General features: G+C 46.1%; 1 protein-coding gene across 1 annotated transcript in view; it reads left to right on the forward strand.

Moving 5' to 3' along the window:
• NDC1 (NDC1 transmembrane nucleoporin) overlaps positions 1-23,470 on the forward strand; it is a 367,243-nt gene that overhangs the window by 84,551 nt on the left and 259,222 nt on the right. The window contains exons 5-6 of the mRNA XM_069642162.1: positions 16,219-16,357; positions 21,606-21,714. Coding sequence (XP_069498263.1) covers positions 16,219-16,357; positions 21,606-21,714 — 248 coding nt within the window. The remainder of the gene's footprint in view (positions 1-16,218; positions 16,358-21,605; positions 21,715-23,470) is intronic.

A 23,470-nucleotide genomic window follows, 5' to 3' on the forward strand; every position in this document is an offset into this window, starting at 1 on the left:
GTACAAAACCCCTTCACATCACTAGCCAAGGATACGTTTTTATTCAACATTTGTACTTTAAAAACAGACATTTTCATCCTTGGTTTGCAAAACCCCATTTTGACACGTGGTGAAACCTTGCAGTTTTCTTTCAAATTCGGTTTTTCTATCTGGATTCCCACATTGTTCTCTATCCATAGTTAGTTCCTAGTATGCAGCACTTTGTTTGAATATCGATGCACTAAAATTGATATAGGCACAGAAAGCCTGGGCCTTTTAGACGCATTGATCCTTGACATTTTGTAGCCAAAAGTAAAGCATTTCCTGTGTAGCTGAAGGAAAGCTTCTTTTTATTTCTTCAGATATGAACAGCCTGTCATTCAGGGATACTGCTCTTGTCTGCTGGAGCACAATGTGAATGTGAATGGCAGGGTCTCATTAATAAATGTTTTGTGATGAGGAATCGGAGAAAAAGGGCACCAGAGCAGCATTATTTTTAAATGTAAATATGTCCCCTTTTCAATGGGAAATTTGGACTTGCATCAAAGCAGCGCTGCTTTTTCACTCCCATTATTTTGTACATGTAAGCAACACACCAGCAGGATTTTTCAGTGTGCCCCCTTGTTCCATCCTGCCCAATATGTGCTTGGCAAGATGGTGCAGCCATCTTTTTGTAGTTGCCAAACGCAGTTTTGGTGAGACACAGTGGTGCTCAAAGGAGCCAGCGTAGCAATTTTGCTGTTTCTGCTGAAATACAGCTTGTTGATGTGGGGAAGTACTGCTGAGTGGGTAAATATATCCCACAAGCCCCCAACCCCAGATTCTACTGAGATTCCTTGTCAAGGGAGAGTAGGGCAAAGTGGGATTCATCGGTAGGGCAAAATAGGGTTCATCAGGTGGATTCTTTGTCATCAGGGAGCGGTACTCCACGATCCTCCCGTTGTCTCTCGTAGTGTGGAGAGACCCCCCCCCCCCCCTCCAGCTTCTCCTTGGCTCTTTCCTTTCCCGGTCCCCAAGGAGGTCCTCCTTGGTTATGAATAGGCGCAACCGGTGCGAATCTATAAAATAAAGCACTGGTTACTACACTTTCCCACTGACTGCCCTCACGGAAGGTTGACAGCAGTGGGTGTTATGCTGGGATATACAAATCTCAATCGAATCACAGAAGATCACCCACCTTGAACCTTGCCCAGAGATGCTGCAGCTGAAGTTAATAGTAATTTTCCTGAGAATCCTTAGGTGGTCCAGCCACTAAGCTCTTTACCTGCCAGAGACTCCCAGGGAAACCCTCTTGGGGGAGAAAACCCTGGGGAGAGCTGCTGGGGAGCGATGGGTAGATGCCTCCTATGAAGACTGTGTTCCTGTCCGTTCTGCAGGCTGTGGTCCGGGGCCGTAAGGTCTCCTATGCAACTATGCGGTACTAGAATAACAGGAGTAGACTGTTAGTTGAGATAGATAGGACAGATGAGATGTAGGAAGACTCCTACCTAACCCACTTCTATCTTACCACTGTGAAAAGGATGCAAAGAGTTCCTTCAGCAAGACTTGATCATCCGCAGCTGACCTGTTGATGATGATATTCCGACTCCCTGTCATACGAGAATGAAGAATGAAAAGAGGAATTGATGATCCGATACGAAGTAAAGGATCTTGGGATATGTATTCCCTAAATGCTGGTTTACGGTCTGGCGTAATGTAACAATTGAAAGAGATAGTTTTACAAGCTAACCCCTGATGTATATGCCAGCTTGTTTGTTTTATTACTTGTATAGCGCACCAGACCCGAGGGTATTGGGGCGCATTGCATAAGATCACTCAAAGCATAGTTGCACATTAAAATACAATTTACACATTCATTAAAGTGACAGACAGTCAAGTTGCATATATACAGGATATTTACAGGTATGATAATCGGGCTGTCAGGCAAGTGTAGTCTGTGGAGAAAACAAAGTTTACTGGAAAATATACAGGAACGTGGGCCAGTTTGACCAGGTGTCATGGGTGCATTTAGGTGTCAGCGTCTTTACATTCCTGCCCCTTAAGGCTGAAAACTGCTCTTCTTGTAGCACTAACATCAGCCCGCAAAGTAAGTGAGTTGCAGGCTCTTTCATGTAAACTTCCTTATACTACTGTAGTCCTTCCAGTTAAACTAGAATTCTTGCTGAGTTTCTGACTCATTTGTCACAAAAAATAACACTCCCAACTTTCTACCCTCCTCTTCGTTTGGGCAAAGAGGAGGAGAGGTTGCATAGACTAGACTCAAAAAGGGCTTTGAGTTTTTACATTGCGAAAATGCCAAAGGTTCGACATGATCAACTTTTTGTGGGTTATACCGGTCCTAAATTGGGACTTTCGGGAACAAAACAAACTATATCCCGGTGGATTGCACTTGCGATTATGGCGTTTACTTGCTGAAAACGACCCACCGGAAGGGCTTCAAGCTCATTCCACGAGGGGCATGGCAACTGCCGTGGCTCTTCAAAGTGTTGTCTCTGCAATTGACATTTGCTCAGCTGCAACTTGTGCGTCAATTCATACCTTTTGTTAAGCATTACTGCTTAGACACTTGTTCGTTACAAGTAGGCCTTTTTGCCAAGGCAGTCCTTCATGATAAATCTAAATAGTTCTCCCTCCTCCAAATTGACACTGCTTTGAGAGTCTATCAAAGATGAGGAATACGTGGGAGGACACAATCCATTCGAAGAACAAGTTACCAACTGGTAACGTTCTTTCGACTGGATGTTCCTCCCACATATTCCTCATCGCCCCTCCCAGCCTACCTTGTTGTACAATTTACGTGAATTACATTGTTTCTCCTGAGAGCTTGCAGTCTGGGGTACGCCTGATTAGTTCCTCGAGTTATGGAACAAAAAAATATAATTGAAGCCAACGGGTGCGGCTCACGCTACTTATACTACTGGTGACGTTGACATGCCACGGCAGCCTTCGAGGGACATCGACGCCACGACATTGTGCACAGCGCCCTCTGTCGAAAAAATTTCCAAAGCCGTGAAGCTGACGAGCTGCGCATGTCAAAGATGAGGAATACATGAGAAGAACATCCAGTCGAAAGAACGTTACCAGTTGGTAAGTAACTTGTTAATCTATTCACATGGGACACCTTAAGGAGACTGATTTAGATTTTCCAAGCGCCACTTAATAGTTCACTTTTCCCAGTGTCTTAACTATAGGGTAAGGATCTCTCCATTTGTCCTTCAAAGCTTTAAGGCATATAGGATTTACAGATATAGGAGCTGTTTGAGATTTCCTGGTCTGTAGTAAAATGAACAAGAGAAGCTTTCTGGTCGTACCAATTGTTTCGTCAGCTCATGTCAACCCTGCAACTTGCCATAGGCCTGAGTATTGGAGCAAATTCTCAATTCCGTGCGAATTCCCTTCAACCTTAGAGACCCCCAGCTCTTTTGCTTGACTTTAGGACTTTTTAATTTTAACCCTGGAGTGAGAGACCTTTTGTCACTCATGTATTTTGGCCTGATTTGGATTGTTTCCTCTGTTTTTGGAGTCTGACAAACTTCATAGGCATCTACTTTTTGTATGATGACGCACAGCACCCTCCGTGCAGTGTCACAGAGAAATCCTTTAGATTTCTAATATGATTTAAATACTGTTCTCAGTACTGTCTAGATGTGAAAAAGGAGTTTGCATCAATGCTTCAGTCTTCCTTGTTAGGCAAAGGTTGTATGCAGTACTCTTTGGGAGTACAGGTGTAAGCAAAACCAACCTTTAAGTCTGTACCACACAGTTTTTGGTAGCGAGCTGAGCAGCCAGGCTTATCTCGAGAGGGAATGTGAGTTTGTAATGTTACACAGAGGTCTACAATCACAAGTATTCAGATAGACACTTAAACTCAAGGTTTCTTGGTAAAACACTTTAATTTATTAGTCATTTAGAAAACATTCACTAAAAGAAGGCAATCCATATCACACAAATATACTACAATACGTCCCACTAACCGGTTCTGAAACATTTAAAATACTGTGAAGGAGGAGCAAAATTGTATTCATAGCGTTTGAAATAGGAGCAAGTTAATACAAAAAAAATATTAGTTACTCTTAAACAGTGCAAATAGTGTGAGTTCACCAGAGGAGTTGATTCAATGCAATCGGTAGGCCAAAGTCAATGGACTAGTGTCTTGTATAGGTAAAAACGGTTCTGATATTAAAACAGAAACGTCTTTGCCACGGTTCTCGGAAGTAGTTCACTAGAAAGTTTCATATGTCGGGTCACAAGCCGACTAGGCCTGCAAGTTGCCAAAGTTCCACAAACATTTGTGGTGAGAGGTAAGTTCTCTCGGTCGGGTTTACACAGTATCTTATTTTGAAGAAAAAGATGCAGCTGAAGACTTCTGTTCCTGCAGATCTCGCTGTTCCTGATCCTCAGTCGTGGGGACAAAAGGGAGGACGTCGGACTCCTGCACTGTACGGGGACTGGTCACAAAGCTGCCAATTCTTCGATTCCGGTAGCTGTCTTCAAGCCCACAAACTGGTGTCCTTCTCCCTGGCTATCCGTTTTCCTGCAGCACTCTGAGGAAAATACAATCCGCTCCGAGAATGGTATCTAGGTGGCTTACGAGTTGATTGGGCCTACCAACTCAAAGGAAGAAGTCATCCTTGAAGGGCTTCTGTCGAGATGAACTTGGCGATTCGGACCTGCAGAAGGGCTCCACCAGGCAAACCAACGGTCCAGTAGTTGCAGAAGCCGTCCTCTTCCAGCTTGTGTTCGTTTCTTTCGTTCCAGTGGCCGACTCTGCCTTCCAAGCCAAGAGACTCGCCTTTTTTAAACCATTTTCTCCCATTCATTCCAGCCTAGCTGCCACTCACCTAGCAGGGTGGCTGTCCTTGCTGGACAGTCAGCCAGCCAATCACGCCATAGGGCATTTGGGTCTCCTAGGAGACTAAGCACAGGGAGTTTCGGGCACCTCCCTCACTTCTTGCCCACCCCAGACTCTCGGGCGCCAGAGACAGTCTTTAGTCGGGACTAAGGGACCAAACCTGGTTTGGCGCGCAGAGACCAACTCTAGAAGGACCTTTCCAAAAAGAAATGGCGAAAAAAGAAGACCGGACCTGTTTAAACAAAGGGGGCTTAGGCGCCATCTTGAAAAACATGGCTCCCGCGATTGTTCGCTACCGGTGTTCGCTGTCAGGGAAAAATCATGGTAGTTTGTTGTAAAACCACTGCCAACGGCCATTTCGAGAGGAAAGAGTAGCAGGGGACTGCTACATGAGTTTCTAGACACAGGGATACTAGGTAACCCCTCCAGCACTCTATTGGAAGATAGTGTGTGCTGGGTCTAGGAATTTAAAAAGGCTAGTAAAGTCAAATTAACTTTACATTATCTGGGAAACAGTAGTTTATCCCAGAGAAGGTATTTAAACCTTGGGAGAGCCTGGGAGGCTTCCCTATGTCACACACATGAAAAGATGCCTATGGAGTTGTCTAAAACTCCATAATCAAAGAACACAGGAGTAAAACATATTAAAATACATGAGAGAGTGGGAAAAAAAAGCTCACTCTCTCCAGGTAAAAAAATCAAGTCCTCCAAATCCAGCAAATTTGCTGGGGGTCTGTAAGGTGAAGGGAATTAGCACATTTATGAGAATTCTCGCTAACATTCCTTTCCTCATTACTTTTGGGAGATGACTTATCACTGTATGTTCCTCCTCATTTTTCTAGTATTTACGTCTTGAGTAAAGGAGGAAATATTGCAGTAATTTAGTAGTGCTTTCAGGTTGGTTCTTGGAAGACTTCAAGGATGTCATGGTCCCAAAGGCAATGGGGTTAGGGAGTTCATCGCAGAATGGGAGTCCTTGTCCCCATGAGGGGAGTCTCCCTCTGAGAGGTTCTGCTTTCCACCACCCCTAAGGGGATTGTTGCGTAGCAGCCTCACCTCCCTAGCGTAACAGGGAAGGGCTCCCCTCTGGGGAGAAGTTGAGATCCCGCGATTCGTCACAGGGCATACCAAACCACTGACCACAATATAGAATGTATCTGGGGTATATCCAACCTGTTTTACATGGCTCTCCTAACACGGTACATAAATATCAACTACATTCTCACTCTTGGATGAGTGCATTTTGCAACACTGAGCAGATGTATTGGGGTACATTTTGTTTTTAGCAAGTCAGCAGATTCTGGTACAGCTACAGTTCTCCCATGGCTGAGCAGCGCCTGGCCTGCCAAATGTTGCTAATTCTAAACATTGCAGCCATCTTGCTGAGCAAGGTGGTACTCTACATCTCGCTTGTCTGAGCCAATATGCAGCATAACAAGTACACATTTGGTTAAGGCACCCGCGCAATGGCATTGGGTTGGGCTGGTTTGTGGCAGCTCAGTAAAACTTAGCATGCAAGGCAAAGTGGGCATTAAGTGAATGGCACTATATGTATATTTTCCACCACACTGGTTAAGTGCAGAGTTCTCTAATGGCTGCAAGTTACAGGAAACAGTGTCTTGCATCCTGAGCCACTGATTCCCCTGCTCCACCCCCACGACCAAGGAAAGGAACCAACTGCCTTCCCACAACTACCTTCAAGTTAGGCATGAGGAATCTGTGTGAGGCAGAGGAGGGAACCTGTGAAAATGGCACCCAGCACTTAGTTGGTTTTGGAGGATGTCGGCCCAGTTTCTACCATGTTGTAGAACAAACGGCCATGAGTGGGAAACAAGGACAAAGTTGAGCCTTAAGATTGACTCCAAAGCGGGCCTGTCCAAAGGGTATCTGGGCAAAAGGTCTGATGACTGGACCGTCACTCAGCCCCGATCACCGCCGCAGGAAGTGGAGAGCTTGGGGGCCTATAATGGTCTAAATCCATTAAAACCTATATGAAAGCTGCCATTTGGGCTCCCAAAGAGCCCACATGTTCAGAACGATGAATGTGTGCCTTTCTTGTGGATGCTCCGAACAAATGGAGACCTACAATACAAGATGGCCAAGAGCAGGATTTAGAACAATGATTTCGTGCCCCAATTGCTACCATAAAGGTATATAACGCAGTAAAAAGCCAAAACTAAAGTACACCTGCCACTAACCTACTCCCTAAAACCAATGCAGCATGATGTAAGCACCCTAGGGCAGCTATTGCGTGCCTAAACTGGCACCCTGGGGGCCTTGGAGATGACCCAATAGCATATAACTTAAATATGGCAAAAAGGGTTGCAATAACATCTGTGAAAACTAAAAATGTCGGTCATCCAAAGAAATGAAGGCAAATTAGTCTTTCCCACTCTTGTGTATGTGTGTCCGTCTCCACATTGGATTTTCATCTGAAGTCATAACTGGAGTAGCTAAATCATTTGTACCGAGCCCCCAACAAGATGAGGTTGCATCTCTAGATCCAATAATTGCATTGAATTTTCCCTTATTCGGCAGAAAAGGTTAGTTTCGCGTAGTGCACCATATTAAAGGGGGCCTTGAACAGCATTAATATACTGTATCATATTCTGAATTAAAACAACTGTTTTCTCCTATTCCAGTTAGTGGAGTTCTCTGATTATTTCACAACTTATATCTCCACGGCAAGGGTAAAGCAACATCATGTACTTGAAGCTACCAGCTGTACTGGTTTAGAATTATTTGCTGGTTCTCCATGCAACCTCGTCCATGATGAAATTCCCTTCTCGTTAATGCATTTTTCTTCAAGCTGGTAATTGTATCCATCTATCTAAAGTACCTTGTATTTAACTTCGATATATATTGCAGTTTGTCAGTATGACCTGTAATGCCTACAGGGGGACTGCACCCAACCTATGAATTGGTCAACTATTGTTGGCACATAGATTCCATTATAGGTCTCCTCTTAGGTGATCCGAATGCAGTCTATAATCTCTGGTATTGAACTTTAAGATGGATTTTTAGAACCAGCCCTGATGAAGGTTTCTTGGAAGCGACGCTATTCTAGTTAACCGGTATTAGACGCTTGATTCTTGCCAAACCCCATCAAGGCAGCTAGCTGGCTGTGTGTTAAGGCTTCTAAAGTAGGGGTGGTGAAGCGACAGAATGATACACACAGAGCAGTTAGGAAAGTAAACAAACACTATTCAGCTTGAATACACTGTATGCAATAAAAGAAATAGGGGATGGTGGGGTTAATGTTTTTATATGCTGAAAATTAATAAAAATATATAATTGAAGGTAATTATTGAAACCGATAAAGGAAAAACTATACCTGACCCCCTGTCGCTTCAAGAATGAGTGGACCTTGTGTCCTTAAGAGTCCCAAGTGGAAATCTTTGCATGGGTTCATGAGTCTTTGAAAGTGGAGAAACAAGTTTTGGCAAAGCCAACTGGTGGGTAAAATGTTCCAAGCATGTAGAAAGAAAGATGAGAACCAACGATTTGGGGACAGCTCCCAATCCCAACAGACTAGGGGAAGCCCAGGGTAGCATCTGTAAGGAAGGCATGGTATCAAACAGTGAAGACGGACACAAGTAATCACTGTTCAAGGGTGTATATTGAACTTCAATGGGTTGGTAGAACGCATATCTAAACCTAAAGGATTGGGAGCAAGCTACGGCCATCAAATGATGATGCAGTCCTAGTGGAGTCTGTCAAAATAAAAAGGCCTATACTAATAAATAAATTGCCAATCCTAATTACAAAAAGGTGTGGGATAACAATGTATGCAAAAGAAAAGTGTTCAAGAATGATATGTCAGGATAGTTGAGCAGTTGGCTTCCCTTCCCCCACGTTTTCAGCACAGGGCAATGCGGTACGTGCGGGCTTCGCACACTCTCTGGCTTCTTGGCCGCAAATTAACAGTTCAACACATAGGCATCTGTGCCTTCCGCCAAAGTCTCTCGCAATGACAGTCTGTTATTGCAGAGGGCCTGATGTAACAAAGCACAAAAGTTCCTTTCCTTTGTCAGCGTTTTCACATTTACAAGTTCAAAACTGGTCTCCCTTCTTCGAGCTCGGACCATGGATCCCCCTCATTTGGGCTCAGAACCCTTGTGTTAAAAGAATTGAAGACTTTTGAATATGCAATCGGTTTTGGTCAAACCGTTGCAGGGCCATTTCGATTCACTTCACACAATTACACTTCACATACTTTGTTAGGCTACTGTACAGAGACCTACGATTGAGCACATTCACAGTGCTGGACCACTCTGTCAACAGTATCGTATCTTTCCTTCTTGGGTTCAAACATTCACCAGCTATTCAACTTTACTTGTGTCTCATCACACAGGTTTAACAATGTTCATTCAAGCGTTCGTTTTACAATGTTGCCACTTGCAACCTTGACTTCAACACAGACCGGTCTCGCATCGGTCTCCCCAACTCACCGGCTGTGGTGTTCTGTGTCGCTTCTTTGTTCTTGGAGCCAAGGTCGATACCACAGCGTCTGCTGCTCCTCTCCTCCTTAGTCAGTTACGTGGGAGGGCCCTTGGTATCTTCGACACACAATGCAGGATTCTTCAGCCTGGTTTCTGGGTCTTGCGCTTTCTGCCTTGGTTTCTTGAAAGTAACAGCTTCCTGCCAAAAAGGTCAAGTGCGTTGCCCTTCGCACAAACCCCTTGTGTCTGGCTGTCTTTCTCCCCTCATTCACCTGCCGACTAGGAACTACTGTACATTTGTGTGCTTTGCCTCGCTCAGAGTGTGCTCCGCCTTTTATCCGTGTGGGGAAGCGTAATGAAGTCGGGTGTGAGCGATTGTCGATAACTGCCTGACCATAGTATTGGGACATGTCAGGTACATGGCTCTGTTGAGTCGGTTCTCTCCCAAAGCGGGATGTCCGGGCAAAAGTGTTCATGCAGGAAAAGGGTGGGGTGGGGGCTGTTTCTAAATATCCCATCAGGTAGATGGGGTAAAGGTGTTATGATACTGCATCTCCCCATCCGGTTTCCCACTCCTGCATGACCCCACACCCAGGTGGTGATCTTGCACTGGTCCACCCCCAGGTTCTGATCCAAAGGCGATGGCTGTGTCCTGGCCATCCGCGAGAGAGATCTGCGGGGACTAGCGGGTGAGACGCCTTCTGGTTTCTCACACACCCTTGGCAAAAACTCCACTGATCACGACCAGGCTAGGAAGCGGTAGGGTCATGGCTTTCCGCTCGTACTACCCTATTGGAGGGGTGAAAGCAGTTATGTAGCCCCCCCCCCCCCCCAACCGCCCCCTTTATTTCGATTATGCTTGAAACCACCTGCAGGGTTCGTAGACACTCTGGGCCTACCTCAGTCAAATGGAGTCCTGAGGTCGAGTATGCAGTGGCCACTGTGTCTGGATTAGGTCCAGCTAATCAGTAGTTTCGAACTCTGGTGAGACTGTTCCTCAAGTTGGTCAGCTGGATGACTCGGGCACCACGAGAGGCAGGCTTCCATGAGTCACCAGACACGATGTAAGTGGGAAGCAGCGACTATCGCCACATTTAAGCAACAGATGCTGCAGGAGGATCGTTTTTGGGACGCAAGCTTGAAGACCTGCAGGGTTCAAAAGTAAAACTCTGAACATTGACCAACGCACAGCAGATTCCCTGGATGGAGCTGTTCAGCCCACCAGATGGTCCCAGGAAACTTTCAAAATGCTCCAGGGGGCAGGATCGGAGTTCAGTGTTCTGGACTAGTTGGTCCCACTTGCTCAAGGGTCGAATCACCAATGAGGGTCTTCAGGAGAACTGCCCAGAGAGACAGGGATTCACCAGGACTTGGCTGGAGGCAATGTTGAAAGCCTTCAATAGCTTTTCACAGGTCTTCAGATGGCTGGAACTCTTCAGAGTAGTCTTGGATCCAACAATTATCTTAATAATTGCTGCTTGATCCTGGCATGACTCTTGCCCCCACATCTGCCCAGCAGCAGACATGCCCCCCACCCCTCCCTGCCCCAGGAGTGGATTGGGACCAGACATTCACATCGGCCCAGATGTACACTCTGACACTTTTCCTGTGAAAGGGTCTCTTCTGGTGAAATGGATTTCCTTATATACCATTTTCTAACCTTAGTGGGCAGAAACGAGGTCGAAGGACAAGATGGCTGTGCCAGCAATTTTGACGCTTTTGGGCCATTTGCGGTATATGGTAGTCCAAAAAGCATGCTGTAAAATAGAGTATACCCATGGAAATTAGAAACCTGTCATGATATGTTAACTTATACTGTGCACTGCTACTGTTTGCATGGTTTTCAGGAGCTCACGTGACTCTGTAAGAAACAATAATACAATGGACCTCGGCAAGTGAGATTGGAGACTCTTATACAGACAACAGCAATGTTGCTAGTATCGCAAAATAACAATCAAGGTATGCAAGACTTCTTTTTCTTTTTCAAATACCTTTTTGTTGTCCACTTTGTTCAATGTTATAATTTATTTATTTGGATTTGTATAGCGCACATCTGCCCAGGGGCATTGTGGCGCTGAAGGCAATCTTGTTACAGGCGTACATGGAGTGTATATAGATACAGTGCAGAGCATTTTTTGCATATTTACTTAGTTGTGCTTATTTACATATAGTTGTGAATATACAGTAGGATGGGTAAGGTGGGGTGGAGTTACTTAAACAGCGTGGTTTTGAGTACTTTGCGGAAGGCGTGGTATGAGTTTTCATTCCTTAGGGAGTGCATTCCAGTTTTTGGGTGCTAAGTGTTGAAAGCTAGACCCACCGGCTTTGCTTCTTTAGAATGTGGGTACATAGGTCTGGTTGTCAAGTGTGACCTAGTGAGTCTGGTGGATGTGTTAAGGGTGATTCTTTCAGAAAGATAGGGGGGAGCCTTGGTGGAAAGGCATCTGTGGGTGATGGCCATGGATTTGAATAGTATCCGTTCTTTTATTGGTAACCAGTGGGCTTCTTTCCTGGCTTAGATGTGCTCCCTTTTAGGGATGCTTAGGGCTGCTCATAGGGCATTGTTTTGTGTGACTTTTTTTTTTAGGTTTTGTGCAGACGTGTCCAGAAAGAGAGCGTTGCAATAGTCCAATTTGGTACCTACTGAGGCTCTGGCTACGGCCAGGCAGTTTCTAGTGGATAGGAAGGGTTTAACGGCGTTGATTACTTTAGTAGTAAGTGCAGCAGAGAAGGCTATGGCATTGACTTGCCGTGTCATGGAGAGAGTGGAGTCAAGGTATACTCCTAGCGTTTTTACTGCAGTGGAGACTGTGATGGTGGAGTTGTCTATGTTAAAGGATTTGTACCGCGGTGGGAGTTTGTTTAGAGTTTATTTGGTGCCAACTAGTAGGATCTGTTTTGTCCCTGCTTAGGCAAAGGCCGTTGGCTGCCATCCAGGTTTGGATGGCTGTATAGATCTTGGTTAATGCTGCTGCATCTTGTTCATAGATCCCTGTGAGAGGGAGCAGGACTTGCGTGTCGTCAGCATAGTTGGTGAAGGCTATGTGACGACGGTCCAGGTCATTGAACAGTGGTAGGGTGAAGATGTTGTATAAGGTGGGGTCAGTGCAGGACTCTTGTGGGAAGCCACAGTGGATAGTGGTAGGGGTAGCGCTCTCGAGTCAGAAAAGACTTTCATAAGTCGACCCTTGAGGAATGATTTGACCCAGGATATGGCTTCTGGCGAGAAGTGGGCTTCATTTTTGAGTTGCGTGCCTAGAATATCGTGATGGACCAGGTCAAAGGTGGCAGATGGGTCTAGCAGGAGCGGGAGTGCAGGTTTGCCTTTGTCCATGATGCCATTTAGTTGGATTTTGAGATCTAGTATGTCCGATTCGGTCCCATGCCCCGGGCGGAAACCTGATTGCCTTTTTCCTAATATGTGATTTTCTTCCATGTATTGCTGTATTTGTGTGTATGCAACTTTGTCGAGGATCTTAAGCAGGAAGGGAACGGTTGTGATGGGTCTATAGTGTTGGCGTTATCAGGATCTAGGGTGGGTTTTTTGAGAAGGGGGGCGCACCCAGGCTTCTTTTAAGCTGGTTGGGACTGAGTTTGTGTTGAAGGATGCATTGATGAAGGTTTTAAGAAATGGGGTTAGTGTTTCTACGCAGTCTTTAACTAGTTTAGCGGGGCAGGCGTCGCCTTTGCAATTAGAGGGTTTGATTCTGTTAACGATATCGACTACCTCTTTTTCTGAGACTTCTCTAAATTTGAATGGAGTAATGAGATTTGTCTTTTTATTCTCAGTCACTGTTTCCGTATGGGTTGCTGATAAGATGTGCTGAGTGAGATTTTTGTGATGGTCTAGGATTTTTGCTTGGAGTTCAATTTTGTTTGAGGGCGGACTGTATGGTGTTACACCAGGCTTGGTCCTTAACAATCTCTTGAGACTTGGTGGCCGGTGTGGATAGTTCCTTGAAGATGGCGAAAAGCTCTTTGGATTCTGATGTGGCGTTAGCGATTCTTTCATTGTAGGATGTGTATTTGGCTGCTATTAAACTTTTTTTGTATTGGGTGGCCAGTGATTTGTAGGAGGATAGTGAGGATGCGTTAGGCGCACTTTGCCAAAGGTTTAGGGCTTTGCATTTTTAGGTTCGTAATTCTTTTAATTCTGCCGAGAACCAAGTATTTGAGTGTTTGGTATTTTATGATTTTTTCTTTTGTAGAGGGGCGAGATCATCTATGGCAGTGCTAATGGTGGATTTGTAGATATCCGCCAGTGCAGCAGGGTCTGGTGTAGCAAGGAGGTTGGTAGTGAGGGCCTCTAGGTAGGGGGAAATATTTTCTTTGGTGAGGTTCTTGGCGCTTCTAGCTAAGGCTGGCGGTGCTGGCTTGAGTTTTCTTACCGAGTTGTTGGGTGTAGGGATGAGGAAATGAATGAGAAAGTGGTCGGACCAAGGGGTGGGTGTGATGGAGCTGATGTCGATGCCAGTGGTTGGCTATCCAGTCAAGAGTACGTCCTTTGTTGTGGGTAGGATGGAGTACTTTTTGTTCAAAGCCCATTTCTTGGAGAGCTTGTGCTAATGTAGTGGAGGGTCTATCTTTCTGGTCGTGGAGTCCCAGATTAAGGTCTCCTAAGAGAATAGTTTTGGTAGTTGTTTTAAGGTTTTCACCTAGCAGATGTGAGAGGTTGTACTGAAAGTCCAGTATTGAGCCTGGCGGGCGATATACTAGATTAACGGTGATGGTGGTATTGGGGGAGAGTGCGATCTTGGCCGATAGTCTACGTTCTCCCCTAATTTGGGTGAGAGTTGTCTTTTATTTCTAGGTGATCTTTGACTATGAGGGCTACCCCCCACCTGTGGACAGTGTTCTGTCCTGTCTAAGGATGGAGTATCCTGATGGGATAGCTAGGGAGATGGCGAGGCCTGCGGCATTGTGTAACCAAATTTCAGTTATGGCGAGAATGTCGAGGTCGAGGTTGCACATTGTAAGTCTGGGCGTGGCTGTGGGGGTGGGGTGGTAATCTGCCCTGTGGCTGCCTTCTTGGTAATGGTCATTTTGTGGTGTTCTGAGGTAGGTTTGTTTTCAGTTTTGGCAAGTGGGGTTTGTGGTGCCGATCTGGAGCGGAGGCCTAGTATTTGATTTCTAGAGTTAGTGGCTCTAGGTCGCGTCAAATGTGTGCTAGGCTTGTGATAAGTGGGTTTGGTGAAGGATGGAAGGAAGGGCGTAGGGGGGGATGAGTGCGAAGGGTGGGGATGTGATGTTGGCCATGATGGGAGGGCACAAGGCAGCAATCAGCTATCACTTTTGGCAGAACACCAATCACTTGGCTGGGCATATGCAGCACCAGGGGAGTTGCTAGCTCTGGAAAAGACCTGGGGCTATGCTGATGTCAGAACTGTTGGGACTGGGAGCTAGCTAGTCTTTTGGCTGTAGCTCCTGAGATACTGTCTGGGGCTACAACCAAAAGGTCAGGGGCTGTAGCCCCCTGAGCCCCCCCCCCTAGCAACGCCCCTGTGCAGCACAGTGGCTAGGCATGGGCAGCACAGTGGCTAGGTAAGAGGTTAAGTAGTATGGTACAGTTATTAAGCATTGGTCTTCAGAGTGCACTCCAATCACTTAGTAGTAAATAGCAGTCTATATTAGTGTAGTTAGCAAGGCAATTATAGAGCGATTAGCATGGGTAACTTTGTCTAATCATGTATATTTGTACACAGCAGGTGCATCAGGGGCACGTAGAGTGGCTTAGCAGCGTTTCTCCTGATTGACAGTGTGCTTTTACTTACAGTTCACGCCAAGGACTTACTGAAGGTAGCGGTAAAATAGAGTATATAGGCTGCTCAGCTGGAAGGGTTGCAGTGGTTCACTTGCGGGCATGTCGCCGATAGACGCAGACAGGCCCTTATTGTTGCGGCCCTTGCTGGAGTGGCTGGCTTCCGCCTCCGGTTCGGGTCTTGAAAGTAAATATTGGCGCAAGGCCAATTAGCTGTGCTGGGCGGGGAGAGGAGGAATCACATCTCCGACGAAAACATGGCGGCCATCTTTGTATGGCTACTGCACGACTCGATCCTGTTGCTGTAAGCCGTGATGCACGGGGATCGGGTCAAGTGAAAGCAAGGTGATAGCTTTCATGCATGCAGGGGAGGCTTCTTTCTCGTGCTCGTGCTAAAGCGCGCAGCGGCGATGCTTCGTGCGCGGAGATTAGCGCACGTTGGTGCAAAAGGTGGAAGTGGTGCCACGGGTGGGGGGGGGGGTTCTCCTGCCCTGCCCTGGATGGCTGCCTGAATGAGTCGGACAGACGCAGACAGGCCCTTATTGTTGCGGCCCTTGCTGGAGCGGCCGGCTTCCGCCTCCGGTTCGGGTCTTGAAAGTAATAAAAAATAAATAATGCATCATTCAGTGAAGTATATTTATAGAAACTCGATTGACTGCAGTGTCCAGTGCTGCAGTTAAGATTTCGAAGTGGGAGTATTTTACTCCCTATTTTTTTTTGAGTTCGGAGTAAAATTATTTTTTTGTGAGTAAAACAAAATCCAATTCCCAATGAGAGTAGTTTAGAAGTGAGCAAAACATAACAGTAAAAAACGGAAATGTTTTGTAATTATTTCTTTGCACCTTTTCATGCACATTAAAAGATTCAAGTTTGCCTCTTCCAATTGGGCAGTTTATATAGTTTTCTTCCTGTGGTGCTACATGCACCTACTGGTCCAAACATATCAATAGCGCTGGGGCACAAGATTCTACATGTCTTTTTTTCCTATTTTTATGTCAGGAGTATTTGTATTCCTTATTTTCATTAGTGAGTATTTGCCAATTTTCAGGGAGTAAAAGTGGCTGATAAACACTGTATCTGTAGGGCTGCCAGCGTCGCCAAGCTATCTGGTCAGTTTGTGGCTCTAATCTTTGCTTAATTGAGGAAGTTCGTCTTGTATTGACTAATGAGGAACTTTTTATTTCTAGTCCAGACGTTGCCAGTCCACACACATGCCTTAATGAGTACCACCTCTTCATTCTCTTGGCCGGAGCTTTCATGGGATACAGTTACAGCCTCCAGTATTTCATTCAAAACATGAACTATCTGCCTTTCCCAGCTATACAGGTGAGACATCTGAAGCATCCCCACTGTTAATTGTCTTCTTTATTTTGTGATATTAGGAACTCAATTGGGGTATAACTCTCATGATTCCTATTGCCCGGAAACGGCCATCACTTAAGTAAACACGTCAGTTTTATGAAATCGTTTTTTTTTCTTGGCCCTTCTGAACTATCTTTAATCCCATGGCATTCTTGAGACCTAATTTGAACAGTTTAAAGTTGTAGTATGAGTTTTTTTTTTTAACCAACTTTATTTTCATTTTTACTTAAGCCAAACATTGGCCTTTAGTTCCAACATATGTTATAAACATTATTACCCATTTGAACCCATTATTCAACATTCTGAAACTTTGTCATTGGGTCTAGTATTGTCTTCATACTTTTCTCGACCCCTCCCGCCCTCTTCCCTTATTTTTAACCAACTTTATATTCAATCATTTCAGCATGTAAGACAACAATTAGCTTTCGATTACATCAGGAATACAACCATTATTGACTGTATAAACATATTATTTTGGCCTACCCGAACTTTGGCCTTGAAACTATTATTGTCTTCCAACTTTCCCTCCCGAGAGCCCCCCACCCTCACCCACCCTATCCCACCCTCTAGTCCTTAGAGCAAATCTGAACCAAACTGTATCAAGGTGATAACCAGAGCAAAAAAAAAGTTTTTGGAGCTTCTCCCTCCACAATGTCTTCTGCTGTCATTATCTGATGTGAATGTTTCTTAAAATCCTGGGTTTAAAGAATTGGACCTTTCCCCCACATAATCCTGAAGTGGATCCCATATGGCTAGGAATTTCAGGTATGTCCCTGACTTTGTGGCGCAAATGTTCTCCATCGCCATAACTCCCCACACTTTCATCCACCACCAAGGGGTTGTAGGGCCTTCCACTGTTTTCCATCGTTGGGCGACTGTCATCCTTGCTGCAGCTAGTAGGTGGGTGATGAGGGCTGCTCTATTCCCTGAAGCTGCGTAAGTCCCTTCTGCCACTGCCCCCAACAGAATGACCTTGGGGGGATTGTGGTAGCTCTGCACCTGTTATATCTTTGATTAAACTAAGAATTTCTTTCCAATACACCTTTATCTTTGGGCATGACCACCACATATGGAAAAGGTCACCTCTTTCACCACACTGTCGCCAACAGTCTGAGGGGTAAGTGGGATTCATTTTGTTTTCTGTTTGGGGGCAGATACCATCGGTAGCATAACCTATATGCTGGTTCTTTGATTGCAGTGGATTTGGATAGTTTGTGAGCCCTCCTCCAGATTTGACTCCATTCTTCCTGAGTAATCTCCTCCCCCATGTCCCGCTCCCAATCCTTCATGTATTGGAGGGTATCATCTGCTTGCGATTTGTCTAGTAACTTGTACAGTCTGGTAATCTCTTTTCCTTGTGCCCCCTCCCATATCGTGAGTTCTAAGCCTACTGGGGGGCGTAGGCCGGCCCTTTTTACTGCAGGGTGCGAGATCCAGTGACGCACTTGTATATATTTAAATCTATGCTGTTCAGTGATGCCAAATCTTTGTTTGCATAGATCAAAGGATAGTGGGGCATCGTCTTGGTACAAGTCTCGTAGGGACATTGCGTCTGCTCCCTGCCAGCCATCCCAGAATCTCATTTGGAGCCCAGGCGAGAAATCCGGATTGTGTAAAATAGGGGACATGGGACCCAGACCTAGTTTGATCCCCCCCTGCCATGGATCGCCGTGTCCCAGTTGTGAAGTGTTGTTTTTGTCGCTTCCAGTAGGATACCACCCCTCTCTCGTGCTTTTGGTCTAAGGAATGGAAGCACACGTAGTGGGGTGTCGGTAGCGAACTGTTCTATTTTCCCCCCCACCCTGGGAGAGGGTCACTGCCTGCCCATTTCAATGCAGGCGCCAATTGGGCAGCTAAAACATCTCTTTATGTCCGGCACTCCTAGCCCCCCCAGAAGGGTTGGGCGCGTCATGATCTTTTTTTGGATTCTAGGCTTCTTATTCCCCCAGATAAATTTGAGCACGGCTTTTTGGAGTTGCTGAATCAGTTTCGGGAGGGGGGGGAACACCACCGGGGTGGAGCTGACCATGTACAGCAACCTGGGTAGCAGGGTCACTTTTATCGCCGCTATCCTAGCAAACCAAGCTAATTCCTGGAGGTCCCATCTCTGTAAATCTTCTTGCAGGCGCTTCCAAAGGGGAGTGATGTTCGCTTTAAGCAGGTTTTTTGTGGATCTAGTGATGCATATCCCTAGGTATTCCAGGGACTGTTTTTGCCACTGTAGGTGGTAGCGTTCCTCTAGGTATGTTATGTTTCCTCTACCCTGTTATATTCAGTGCTTTGGATTTGGCGTAATTTATTGTGAACCCTGATATTTTTCCGAATCTCTGCGGTTCTATAATTATATTGGGTAACGTGTGCATTGGGTCTGCCATGTAAAGCATAATATCGTCTGCGTATAGGGTCTCACCTGTTCGCACTCCCCTAATACCCAAGTTCTCCCTAATCCTGTGGGCCAATGGCTCCATTGCCATGGCAAATATAAGGTGGGAGAGGGGGCACCCCTGCCGAGTACCTCTCTGGATATTGAGTCTTTCTGATGTATAGCCGTTTACTATTAGGTGTGTGGATGGAAACTGGTAATTAGCCAGCACCATCTTGGTGAATGTTGGCCCACAACCGAAACCTTCTAGCACCTGCCGAATGTATTCCCAGTCTTGCTATCGAATGCCCGTGTGGCATCAAGTGCGGCGATAGCGAATTTCTGTGCGCTTCTGGTGCCCCAGTCTATATCTATTACCCGCCTGACATTATCCTGAGTGCGTCTTCCCCGTACGAAACCCGCCTGGTCTGCATGAATTATCTCAGGCAATACTGTCGCCAACCGATTTGTGAGTATTTTTGCATACAGTTTCGCGTCAGTATTGAGGAGGGCAATGGGGCGGCAGCTGGAGCATTCCACCGGGTCTTTCCCCGGCTTTAGGGGAAGAATTGTGACGGAGTGTCCCATGTCTTTTGAGACAGCTCCCTTATCCCTAATTAGGTTGAAGAGACGTGTGAGGGGAGTTGTCAGTTGGGTGAGGAAAACTTTGTAGAACCCGTTCCCCAAACCATCTGGGCCGGGTGCCTTTCCTCTGGACAGTGCTGCTATCGCATCACCCACGTCCTGTGTTGTGAAAGGGGCACCTAATTGTTCTTTCTGCTGTTCGGAGATCTGTGGTAATTGTACGGCCGACAAATGGGACACTAGATCCGCTGCGGTTAGGTTCCCACTAGACATCAGGTTTTTGTGGAAGTGGACCATTGTTTCTAATTTTTCATTATCTTCCGTGTGTAATACCCCTCCTACTGTTTCGTAACCGGGTAATGTGGTTGCCCGCTTTCTGTTTGCGTAATTTGGCTGCCAAGAATTTGCTCGCTTTCCCCCCGTGTATGTAGTATGACTGCTTAGTATTTAAAAGCAATTGCGCTGTTCTGTCCGCCATGTGGTTTTCGAGTTTGGATCTAGCTTTTTTGAGGTCTCGCCAGGCTCTGGACGTCTGACGGATTTCAGCATTTCTTGCCTCCTCTTCTAATTTCTGTGTTATAAGGGCTTTCTCCCTGTAGTATTGCGATGCTTGAGCTATGAATTCATCATAACTGCTTTCCCCGTGTCCCATACAACCCACCAATCCACCTCTCCATTGTCATTTTCCAGGAAGTAATTACTTATGACTTCCTCCATATGTGCCCTAAGCGCTACGTCTCGCAGGATTTTCAGTCGGCCTCCACTGTGGGCGGGGGCCTGTACAATGTTTTCTGCAGTTCTATGCGGGCTACCACTGGGGTGTGATCTGAAAGGTATTGGACCCCAATTTCTATTTCCTTGACATGGGGGATCAGGGTGGAAGACACCCAAGTCTCTAAAGAGTGTAGTATGAGTTTTTTTACTGTTGCACTTTGAGATTGCATGAGGCAAAAATGTGTTGCTAGTTAAAAATAGGTCCTACTTCACCTTAATTCTATACATACACACAGCACACCATTTCTTACTTGCGAAGTGTCAAATATCACTAGCCAGTGGCAAGTGCAAATTTTGCACCCTGATGAATAGGTTGCATTGCCAAGTGTTGGTTTATGTTTCTATTGACAGATCTTGCTTATGGCTTTCTGAGAATGCTCATAGACTTGACTTTGTGGGTGAATAGTCTTTCGCTGTATAAGCAGTTTGTGAACAACAGGGCAGCCTTTTGTCTCCAAACAGAAAGCTTGCATTGGGGGAATCGCTTCCTAAACCTAACCTTGGTTAACCTGATAGGGCCAATGTCGTAAGTGCATTTGACAAATCCTTTTCCTGGTTCTTTAATGTTTTCCTTGCCAGTCCTAATCCAAGCCCTCATTAGGGATGCAACTGTGTAGTTGTTCCCTCTGAGATACATGAAGACTTGCTGGGTGGGATTGTCCAACGGTACCCCTAGTGAAAGTCAAACTGTGTTATACCTTGCAACACGAAGCAATTTAGGGCGCTGTACCATGTTCCCTAGCATGAAGCCCCTAGATGTCCCTTGTAGTTCACACCCTCCTCTAAGCATTACTTGGCACAATGGTTCTGGAACAGATGTTTAGTTTGTTCATAATTCCTTGCAGCTTGCCTTTGTCCTCCATAGCCTCCATATCTATCCGATCTTCATTTTGAAGATGTGTTCCTAAAGTGGAAAATAAGCAGGAAACTAGCAAAGAATAAACATTCTGCATTTACTGCAAGACCTTTTTTTCCTTACTTTTGTAAGTCATTGTACCAACGTACATCACATTCTTCCAGGTATGCTCCGGTTTGATCCATCGTCCATCGTCCATTGGCAATGTTGCCTTAAATAAAGGGTATACAGAAGCTAGACATACTTGTGCAGGCTTACTTGGGGTCTGATGCTTTTTCACAAGTTCCACCAGTGATGACCATGTTTAAGAATCCAAGGACAACTTGGCTCTGTCTTACTGCCAAGTCTTAGGAAGCCAATGGTTCATAGTTCAGTTTGGCCTTCTTTTTTACAAATGATCTCGGTCTGAGTGAATGCAGTGTTTGGCTTAGTGCTGTATAAGGGATTATTGAACAGGTTTAATAAGACCTATACCCCAATTTAGTGAGTTGTCATTTGTGTTTTGTCACTCTGGTCTATAAAAGAAATAATATACTTTGCAAGTGATGCTTTCTTCACACTGCTCTGATTTGTTATTTTTCTCCCACTGCCATATTATGAATCTCACTCATATATGAATGTTTCTTTTCTTTCAGCAATACAAATATTTGAGCTTCAGAAGATCAGTGTCCCTTCTGATAAAACATGGTTGTGTGGAATCGCTGTATTTAGTTAGGAACTTTTTCATTGCTTATTATCTGCTAGGTAAGTGTTGTCTTAACTCATTTGTGTAAAAGTCGAATATATCATTTTTAATTATTAGTGATTTATGCAGCGCTTAATGCCGGCCTCATCCAGCTGCTAAGCCCTACACCTGGGTTGAAACCCATGTTGCATGGCATTGTCATGATCACAAGCCGAGCTTGTTTCTCCAGATTATGCTCTCGTATGAATATAACTTACTGGTCCAAGGAATCGTCACGCTATGCCCTCTTCACCTCACTCAATCGGCCACCTATCTGGTGCGTGCTAGTGCTCTCGCCCCTGCCCCTCCCCGGTCTGGGGCCCTCTCGCCCCTGCCCCTCCCCGGTCTGGGGCCCTCTCGCCCCTGCCCCTCTCCCCCTCTCCAGTCCGGGGCCCTGTCTGGGGGGGGGGTGGGCTCTCCCCTCCTCCCCTGTCTGGGGGTAGCTCTCCCCTCCTCCCCTGTCTGGGGGGGCTCTCTTGTCCCCTCCGCTCCCCTCACTTGTCTGGGGTCCCCCGCCTATCTAGGATTTTTTTCTATTTCATTTATTTATAAAGTGTATGAACACAGACTTGGAGGCCTAGGAGCGCTAGACAAAACGCACAAAAACGAGCAACAAGAAGGGAGGGATCAGGAGTGGCGAAGTGTGGACAAACAGGAACGTTTTTAGTCTTCGCTTGAAGAGTGCAAATGAGGGACAGGATCTGAGGCAGAGTGGTAGTGAACTTCAAATCCGTGGTCCACCATGTGCATAGGGTCTCTGGGCCACGTAGGAGTCTGGTCTAGGTACCTAAAACATACCAGTGTTATTAGATGTCACTGGTCTGCGGGCCGGCGCCTAGAGATATAAGTGGATAAGAACTTAGCCTGCCCAAAGAGGCATTTATGTTTAATGCACACAGGTGATTCTGCTACAGACAGGAAACCAATGTAGAGCTCTTATAGCCGCAGTGACATGGTCCGTACTGTGGAGACCCTCAACGATGCGTACTGCATTGTTTTACACAATGTGTAGGTGATTTAGGTTGTGTTTCGAGATGAGCAATAGGCTGGAACAATAGTCCAATTTGGCACATGTGATTGCCCGTGCAATGGTAGCAGAGTTAGTAGAGGAGAGAAAGCGGCATATCCGGGCAAGTAATTTCAGGTCATCGCAGGAACTGGACACAAGGATGTTTACTTGTCCCTTTTACATGCATGAACCCTGTGGTCACCCACAGGAGACCAAACATTCTTCAGCCTGGGCATCAATGAAGAAACACCTACCTCTGCATTCGGCCAACCCATCCCACTGCTGCTATGGAAAAATGTGCTGAAGTATATAGCCTCTCTGCCAGCAGGGTGCGATCCACAAGGTTGAATGCGGCAGAGAGATCCAGCAGCACAAGCAGGGCCATATGACCTCCTTCCGGAGTATGTTTGGTCTGTAATTCCAGCAGCGTGGACTCAGTGTTATGGGCCCATCTAAAGCCGGATAGTTTATGGCCAAGGATGTCCTGTTTTTTTGAGGAAAGCCTTAATGTGCAGATGTGCCACTCTTGGTCCCCCGTCTCGGGTGCTCTTGCCCTGCTGTCCCCTGTCTGGGGGGCTTCACATCCCCACTCACCGGGGCACTCTTGGGCCCCCCTCCCCTGTCTGGGGCACACTGGCCTCTGACTGGGGTGCTCGGCCTACCCCCATCTGGGGTGCTTGGATAATGACTGGGGTGCTCTCACCCCCCTCCCCTGCCTGGGGTGCTCGCAGTGTGATAAAGCACCTCTCTCCCCAGCCCCTGTCTGG

This window comes from Ambystoma mexicanum, chromosome 1q (genome assembly GCF_040938575.1).
Source record: "Ambystoma mexicanum isolate Mex_15411 chromosome 1q, UKY_AmexF1_1, whole genome shotgun sequence".
Taxonomy (NCBI): domain Eukaryota; kingdom Metazoa; phylum Chordata; class Amphibia; order Caudata; family Ambystomatidae; genus Ambystoma; species Ambystoma mexicanum.